At 50.1% G+C, this 9,254-nt stretch overlaps 1 protein-coding gene across 1 annotated transcript; it reads right to left on the bottom strand.

The window, feature by feature from the left end:
• Positions 1 to 1,693: 1,693 nt before the first annotated feature.
• On the bottom strand, positions 1,694 to 2,862 carry LOC123055066 (heavy metal-associated isoprenylated plant protein 39). The gene is made up of 3 exons (XM_044478975.1): positions 2,705 to 2,862; positions 2,499 to 2,571; positions 1,694 to 2,391 (listed from the first exon to the last, which is right to left on the bottom strand). Exons 1-3 carry the CDS (start codon positions 2,717 to 2,719, stop codon positions 2,078 to 2,080), a joined length of 402 nt encoding a protein of 133 aa, XP_044334910.1. The 5' UTR covers positions 2,720 to 2,862; the 3' UTR covers positions 1,694 to 2,077.
• Between the last annotated feature and the right edge of the window lie 6,392 nt (positions 2,863 to 9,254).

The raw sequence follows: 9,254 nt of genomic DNA, 5'->3' as shown, positions 1-9,254 counted from the left end.
ACTTCCCGCCCGACCCGACGATGTCGTCCCGTTAGTCGCCGCCGGGATACCCCTTCCTTGATAACCGACAGAGTTGGTAGGCCATCCCCACGGCACCACTAGGCACCATCGATGGCACCAGAGACCTGCTGGTGGCCACAAATTTGGCGACACAACCTCGAAAAAGGCGATGACAAGGAAGGAACTTATCGGTAGTACAGTGTCGACGACTTCTACTTGTGATAGTGTCGGGATTTATAAGCTCAATGGGAAGGATGATGTAGTACAGTAGCAGATAGTCTTTTTGTCCGTTAAGAAGCAATACTTATCGAACCATGGTTTACCCAAGGGAAAGGGTGATGTAGTATAGGGCCAATTGGCAGCTGAGATTAAGGCTCTCATGGTTGATAAAGAGTTTGTTCGCAGAAGATTAGTCGCTCACAAAATAGGGTAGCAGATTCGATAGCGTTTATAGCCGTACGGACTCCTGTACATTTGTATGGTTGCATTGTGGACCTCCATGTATTGAGGACCTCATGCCTCTAGATTGTAACCCTATACTATGGAATAAACTATTTCTCATCGCAAAAAAAAAAGAAGTAAAAAAGACACGGCCGCCCTGGCGGGCGTAAGATGGAGGAGAGTCTTAGTAGACAGATTGCAAATGAATCCAATCAGTATCAATTCCATTGATGATTATTCCACAGCGGGAAGGGGCGCAAATGCGGGAGGAAACCTTCGTGTCGGTTGCGGGCTTGGCAATCGCACGTGTAATTACAAAGAGGGAATTATCTCCTTGTACATGGCCATGGCCATGGCCTTGTCGAACAGAAGGCGGCGCGGCGGGCTTTCCGCGAGGCGGTATATGCGAGCTGCGAGCTGTACATGGCCATGGAGGAGGAAGACGTGGTGGAGTAGTACCGGCGGGCGGGCAAGCTCCACACCTACGATCCGGACAAGGAGGTGCAGAAGCGCCTTGCCAGGGTCGCCAAATCCTACCCGTATCCATGGCCCAAGAAGATAGCCCCAATGATCGAACAATATACAAAGTTTCTGGAAGAAGACGAGGACGACCATAGGATCCGACTTTATTCGTTCCTTGGGTAAGAAAAAGATTACTAGTACTCCCTTTGTCCCACTAGCAATTATATCATGAGACAGAGGGACTAATTTTCATGTTTTTTCTGTCTGATCACTAAATTGGATTATTTTCCTAACGTGGAACAAAAACATTCCAATGATAGCAAGGTATCTCCGCAACTTTAGTTTCTCAGATCAGATTAGAAGAAGAAAAAACTTCAGTCTTGGGTTGACGATCTGAGTGTATCACAAAGTCAAGCAATGTTTTTTTTAATAAAAACCTAAAAGTCGAGCAAATAGGTTAACGAAATGCGCACGCCTCTGCGGTCGTCGGCGGAGACTGAAAGCGCCATGCGGTTAGAGCAGCGATTACGACCTGCGGTTAACATTTTAACAATGTGTATTTCGTGAGATGGGCAGTTAACAATGCATTAGGTCGTAATCATGTGTTAGGACTCGTGAAGGAGGTGCCGATGGGGCTTACTCGCTGTCAAAAATCTTGGAAACCTTTTCGCTTTGTCATCAAGATCACTGACAGGCTGACTGAAAGCAACTGACAGGTGGAGCAGAGCTTAAGACTTCAGAGTTTCTATTCGCAAGTGTGAAGGTTCAGGAGAGACCAATCTAGCTAGCCTGACGCGCTCAATCTCTTGCACCTTCAATTTATTTATTGGGCTTCACTATTTTCTTTCCACACCAGAGAGCAGAGCACTTAATCTAATTATTTCACTACTCTGTTATCACATTGGAGAGCAGAGCACTCGGTGAACTTTCACTCAAAATCCAACTCCAGCAGTTCTATCTAGTAGTAATTCTACACTACACACTAATAAATTCCATATCTGCACTTTATAAACTAAGCAGATGCACAAGCACAGCAGCCGGATCACTGGCGCAAAATCCTTAAACGGCCTTAAGTATGGTGCACGCCGTCGATCACCGTAGCAGGCATGGTCGACCGGCAGGCAGCAGAGCACACGGCCAGCTACAAAATGTACAAGGGAGCGGCGCGCGCCGATCAGCAGATGACGCAGGAGCTGGGGTCCTCCTCGGCGCTGTGGTTGTGGTAGTACGGGTGCGGGTGGTACAGCGGCGGCGGCGGCGGGTACCACGGCGTGTACACCGGGATCGGCTCCTTCTTGTCGCCATCCTTCTTGCCGTCGTCCTTCTTGGCGCCGCCGTCCTTCTTCTCCTCCTTGGCCGGGCCGACGGAGAGCATCTGCGCCGTGGGGAAGAGCTTGCTGCGCAGCCTGCCGACGAGGTCCACGGGGTCGACGGTGCCCACCACCGTCATCTTCTGGTCCTTCATGTCCACGGCGATCTGGTCGATGCCTGAGGCAATGGACAGTCGTGGTCATCGAACATGTCAAGCTGAGACATGATGAAAATCCTGGCAATCGCCTCCATGGAGAAGGAGAACAGAAGCAGGGGATTCTTACCGTGGAGAGTGGAGACGACCTTGAGAGCCCTCTGCTTCTGCTTGTCGTCGTGCAGGTCCAGCTTCAGCACGACCTGAATTCCGCGGCCGCCAACAAGAAAACAAGATCAGCAAACCGGAGCACAGCAACCAAGCAAGAGGTGCAACCAAAGTAAATCAGAAGAGAAAGAAATCGTAATTCGATCAACCATGCTGTAAGCAACGGACCTTCTTTTCCGCCATGGATCCAACCTGGCCGGAGACGTTGGCGGGCGGGGGTGAAGGGAACCGGCGTGCGGCGCTTCGTCTGGATCGGCGACGGGGAAGGAAGAAAGCGCGGTGTGATCTTGGACTTGGAGACAGACAGGGGAGTGACTCTGAGCACTGGGCGGGCGGGTGGATTTATAGGCCGTGGCACGGCGGGGCACGCAAGCACGTGACAAACCTCGCGGCGAAGCTTCCGGAGACTGGCCCGCGTGACGGAGAATCCCGGCGGTTCACCGGAACCAGAAAACCGAGCCGGACGCCTCGTTGTCTCGGTCGCTTCTTCTGTGGTGGCTTGCGACTGGACTCGGGCGCGTCCACTGGTGGGGAGCGGAGCCGTGTCCCGTGTGCTTGCGCGTGGAGACCCGGCGACAGATACGGGGCGGCGTCAACGGCGTGGCCTGCCGGAGTGTTGGTACGCGTCCACGTCGGGCCCTGGTGGCTTGATTGCGAGCATATGGACTGACTGACTGACTGACTGACTGACTTTAATTGGGAGCTGTCGCTGGTTTGAAGTGGGTTCGTCCCTTGTCCCGCCTGACTGCAGATGCAAATCACCGTTATTATGACAAGAGCGACGGCACTGGAGCCGCCAGCCATGGCCAGGAAAAAAGAAGAAGACGATTTCTGGTCCTCGGTCACCGCCACTGTTCCTTGAATACTATACCTATACGTCCTGCCTTCAACTAGAATACTGCTGAATACCCCATATCTGGAAGATGCTTCAGGAGAGATGCAAAGGCACAGACAGGAGCTGCAAGAGTTGAGTGACTCACACCGACACCGACCGGCATCAGAAGAGAATAATCACGAGCCGACGTACATGCAAATCTGTAGGAGACCAACAACATACCGCGTACGACCGGCCCCCGCTTTAGCAACCGTGCCTCCAGCCTCCAGGGTCAAGGCAACAAGAGGATCCATCAACGCACAAGAAAAACTGGCCATGGGTGCACATCGTTGCGATCCGCCTGCACGGCTGGACCAACTTTTGGTTTTTTTAATACTAGCAGTGAGTGTAACATGACGTTAAAGCTTTCCTGTGCACATGTGCAGATGGACATGTTCCAACACTCCACCTCCAAGCCACCTTGCCGGCTAGCTACACCCTCAACAGGCGTACCAACAGAAGCTGGGATACAATTTTAAAAGGGCCGGATATTATTAATTATTGCCATGATCAATTATTTGCCTGCACAAATCTTAAGTCCTGGGCCGCAAACGGTGGAGCACACATCGCTCTCACCGGCCTGACGTTGAAAACCTGACATCATGGTCTCCTACCTGGCTTACCTCACCAACATACCACCTCCGTGTAGGTGAATAAGTCACTCGCGTAGTTCTTGATCATTGATTTAAGGAATTAAATATGTGTTATATGTCATGAAAAGTATATCACTAAATTTCTATACGGACATAGTTTCTAAATATATATTATTTGTCACATATAATACATATTTAGATAGTTAAATCGTCGACCTAGAACTACGCAAATGACTTATTCAGCGAGACGGAGGTAGTACCTCATATACACTAGCTTCTTACATTATCGGACGGAGGGATCCGTGACAGAATCTCATATCTTCTATATCTTCGAGGGATCCATGACAGAATGGGCAGCACGTACTACGACAGGATAGACCTTTAAATGCAGTTATCGCACATGAGCCGGCAACGGTTTCTGGTTTCGTCTCGAAGCCTATGTCGCTAATACTCGAATCAGCGTATGCGGTTTTCGAAACAGCTTGCGCTAATGATCCAACACAAGCGTTATATGCACACAAACCGTCTTCAATGGTAGGATGCCCAGAGGAGGTTGCGTATTTGGAACCGCCTTCAAGATTTTCAAGGGTTGTCGTTCTATTTTATGATCAGCCCTGATTTTGAAATTCACATAAAACTAAACAATTATCATACTATTTTACAAAACATCAGACGAGTTTACATACAGTACGGCTTAAAACATGAAACAAGCGATATAAGATAGAAAACAAAGTAAAACATAGTATTAAACATGAAAACAAGTGCGAATGATTTTGACACGTCGACCGGGGTTATCCCCCCTATCCGCTAGATCCCAGTGTGGTTAACTTCATTCAATGCGGTCAAAGAAGAGGAACGCTGCCGTTTGCCTCCATCCACGCACCCCACTGCAAGATACCAAACACAACCGCAAAACTAGACTTCAAAGCCACACGGGAGAGTGTCGTGCGTCGACCATTGGACACAAATCTCACCGGATCCGGAGACCGGGAAGAAGGCCGAGCCACCTGCTCCTCAGTGTTTCCCATGAGGAAGAGCAAAAGCAGATTATCCCGACATGGCGCCATCTCCATCATTGATGCAGCACCTCTCACAGAAAACTACGCCTACCCTATCTCCCTGTCGAAATGAAGATGTCGGGGTCCCCGCTCGCTCTCGCCGCTGGAGCAAAAGATGAGGAGGATGAGGACCCATGGTGTCTTGCAATGGTTCCCAGGAGAGCGAATGAAGCGGTTGAAGACTAGGGAAGTTCCATCTTGATATGACTTATCAAGTGTGGTTGTAGCCCTTGGCCACTAGAGATCAAATTCTTAAGTTTTTACGATTTTCATATGTCATTAAATTAGATTTGATTTGTCTAACTGGGATGAAAACATTCCAACAATAGAGAGGTATCTCCGAAACTACAGTCCCCGAATCGGGTAAAAAAGAACCAGTCTTTAGTTTACCCTCTTTGCGGGGAGTCTTCGGCCCTGTTTGTTTCAGCTTTGATCTGATTCGAATCACCGGGGGATTCACTTTGGTAGCAAAGCGGATTCACAGTTATATAAGACCGTGTTTGTTTCAGCTTTGATTGGATTAGAATCACCTATAGTTTCGCTTCAGTGGTAAAGTTGACTCACCACCGAAGTACAGTTTGAGGTGCTTCAGCAAATTGCACTAAAAATGGCCTGAATCGAGATTCAACTTCACTAGCAAAGTTGATTCGAAATGGCTGTTTGTTTCAGATTCCGGATCCAGCCTCACTGGCAATGCTGATTCACAATAGTTGTTTATTTCATATTCCAGATTAAGCTGAATCTGGTTTCTGAAGTTCAAACCAACAGGGCCTTCCATTGACTTTGTGAGTGCATCTTGTTGTTTGTAGAGAAAAGATTTGATTTTTTTTCGAAAATAAAGCAAAACTATGGCAAAGTCAGCCCAATATAGAGTGATGAACGGATAACATGTGCATGGGTTCGCAGCCGTCCGTAGAACACAAAAGATGTTCGATACAATCATACAAAATGAAAACCCTATGCAGTTAGAGCAGCGATTAACAGCAACTCCAACGGGCCGACCCAAACGGATGGCGATTTCGTCCGCTTTTTGTCCGTTTGGGTCGGCCGCCCGCCCGGCGTCCGCCCTGTTTTTCATATGGGTCGGCAGCGCGCCCAATGCGCCGACCCATATGTGCAGGCGTGGCCGGCTGGCCGCCCAATACATTGCATTCAACATATTATGAAATGAAAATTTAACAAGCAAAATAGTTTAGCCGCCCAAATAAATAGTATAGTTTTACAGGCCAAATAAAAATAAAAATGTTTCACATAGTTTTGCAAACGAATAAAATAAGATACATCTATTGATTGCCAACATGAGTCCACATATGCTCAACCAAATCATTTTGCAGTTGCACGTGAGTTTCCCAATCACGCATGTCTTCATGAAACTGAGTGAACTGCTCAAATGTTGCCGCTACTCCATGCTCAGGCACAACATTCTCACCCTGAAACTGAAAGCCTTGATCGTACAGACGTTCCGGGCGCTCGTCTTCTACGATCATATTGTGCATGATCACACAAGTAGTCATCACCTCCCATAGTTTCTGCGTGCTTCAAGTAATAGCAGGATACCGAGCGATGCCCCATCGAGATTGCAAAACACCAAAGGCATGCTCGACATCCTTTCTAGCACTCTCTTGCTCTTGGGCAAATCTTTTCCTTTTCTCTCCGACAGGGTTGGGTATTGTCTTTACAATAGTGATCCACTGAGGATAGATACCGTCACCCAAATAGTACCCTTTGCGGTAGTTGTGGCCGTTGACAGTAAAGTTCACCGGTGGGCTGTTGCCTTCGGCAAGCCTAGCAAACACCGGCGAGCGCTGAAGCACGTTGATATCATTGTGTGATCCAACCATGCCAAAGAAAGAGTGCCAGATCCAGAGATCTTGAGACGCCACGGCCTCTAGTATGACAGTGCAAGCCCTGACATGTCCCTTATACTGCCCTTGCCAAGCAGAAGGGCAGTTCTTCCACTCCCAGTGCATGCAGTCTATGCTGCCAAGCATCCTCGGGAAGCCCCTGCTAGCATTCATCGCCAACAAACGGGCTGTATCTTCAGCTGTCGGCTCTCTCAAGTACTCAGGGCCAAACACAGCAATCACAGCCTTGCAGAACTTATACAGGGACTCTAGGCATGTAGACTCTCTCATACGGACGTACTCGTTAATCAGATCGCCGGGCACTCCGTATGCAAGCATTCGGATGGCGGCAGTGCATTTCTGATAGGAGGAGAAACCAATCTTGCCGACGACATCCTCTTTGCACTCGAAGTAGTCATCATAGCCGACCACTCCCTCTCTAATACGATTGAAAATATGCCTACTCATACGGAACCGGCGGCGGAATTTGTGATGTTTGAACAACGGGTTTGTTGTATCAAAGTAGTCCTTCCAGAGAAGGAAATGCCCGCTCTCCCGGTTACGATTCAACGCCGGAAGGTGGCCCGGAATGGAGCCACGGAACAACGGCCGCTGGTTGTTGAGGTGGTGATGGACCAACACGGCAGCCAATATCTCCTCCTCGTCGTCGGACGACGAATCGTCGGAGACGCAAATAAAATGGTGGAAAAAGAACTCGTCGGCGGAGTCCATTTTCGTACCTTGGCAAACTGTCGAACAGCTTGCGGGCGTCGAAGAAGGAGACGGCCGGCGAGGGGAGACGCGGCGCCCACAGACCAGCTAGCTGCCCTGCTGGAGTCCGATGAGTGTGACGGCGTCCGACGAGCGTGCCGGTCGTATGTGGCGGGGGCGGCGAGGCTTCTTCTTGGTTGCGGGCGGCTGGGCGGTGGAGGAAGCGGCGGCGGGAACCAGTTTGCTCCCCGGCGGCAAAGCAGCGGCGGCGGGCGACTGGGGGCAGGAGCGGCGTTGCTGGGCGGATGTGGAGGCGGCGGCAGCTGGAAGAGTCGCCGGCAAAAATGGGCGGCGGCGTCGGTGACGGAGGAGGCGGGGGCCAGGGTTGCTTGTTGGCCGGGGGGAGGGGAGGCCAATGTGCCACAGACCAGCGGGCCCGGGGACAGGAGTAGGTGAGCGCGCGGGCGTCCGTCGCGTGTCCGCGCCGACGCAAATCAGGCTAAAAAATGGGCCGGGAATGGGTCGCCCGCGGACGAAAAACGGACGCGCGTCCGTTTGGGTCGGCGCGTTGGACCGCCTTTTCTGTCTGCGCCGACCCAAACGGACGGCCGCAGACGAAATGGGTCGCCCCATTGGAGTTGCTCTAAGACATGCAATTGACAATGTATTTTATGTGAGATGGACGGTTAGCAATTTTATAGGTCATAATCATGCCGAGGAAAACACACGTGAGTAATAAAAACAGTCCAAAAGCTTGGAAACCTTTGGCTTTGTCGTTGAGGTGACTGACTGGCTGACTGAAAGCAACTCTCAAGTGGGCTTCAGAGTTCAAACTTTTTACTGGTAAATGAAAAGATGCACGAGGGACCAATCTCGCTGGCCGCCTTAAGTTCTCTTCTCTTTGTGGCTGGCTCGCTCAATCTGCTGCACCTCCGGTTTATTTGTTTCAATACTTTCTTATCACTAATTTTGGGCAATACATTGGTACTTAAATTCACCTAAAACTACTATTCTACAATTACTAGAAGAACGCCCGTGCGTTGCAACGGGGCCATATTAACTTTAAAAGTTCAATATCAATTATGTTAATATTACATTTAATATTCTCATACATATTAAGCGACATTGACGACCTTTTTTACTATCAAATTCTCACACACACCCTCTCCCTCCCTTTTCCTCACTCTCTCTCCCTTTCTCCCTCACCCGGGAGGTTGGACGAAAATAAACCCGGAACGGAGACTACCAACTGAGACATTAGGAGTAGAGATCATTTAGTTGATAAGAATAAATAGAAAACAGTGTTAAAAAGGAGAAACAGATTAGAATACATTGAAAAACCAAAAGGACGATGTAAAAGGGGATCCGCCCTGCCCCCCGGGCCTTGCCACCGAACTGGCTCCGCGGTCCAGTCCCCGCGCGGTCGTCTTCTCCTGTTCCCCGAGCCGCGTCGCTACAGAGCCGGGCTCCCGCCCGACCACCTCGCTGGCATCGAAGGGGAATGGATAAGGGTGACGCCCTTCCTTCCCTGCCCCATGGCCTCACTCCTCCTCGACGCCCCCTCCCAAATCCACTTCTCCTCCTCGCTCGCTCGATCCCATCGATCTGGACGAAGTCAGACGCCACGGCCACCATGAC

The sequence above is a fragment of the Triticum aestivum genome, chromosome 2D, assembly GCF_018294505.1.
Source record: "Triticum aestivum cultivar Chinese Spring chromosome 2D, IWGSC CS RefSeq v2.1, whole genome shotgun sequence".
Taxonomy (NCBI): domain Eukaryota; kingdom Viridiplantae; phylum Streptophyta; class Magnoliopsida; order Poales; family Poaceae; genus Triticum; species Triticum aestivum.
This window is presented reverse-complemented; position numbering and strand designations above follow the sequence as displayed.

Coding starts and splice junctions, on each gene's coding strand:
- LOC123055066 (XM_044478975.1), bottom strand. Junction 2,392..2,498: donor GGTCGTCTCCACTCTCCACG/GTAAGAATCCCC, acceptor CCATTGCCTCAG/GCATCGACCAGATCGCCGTG.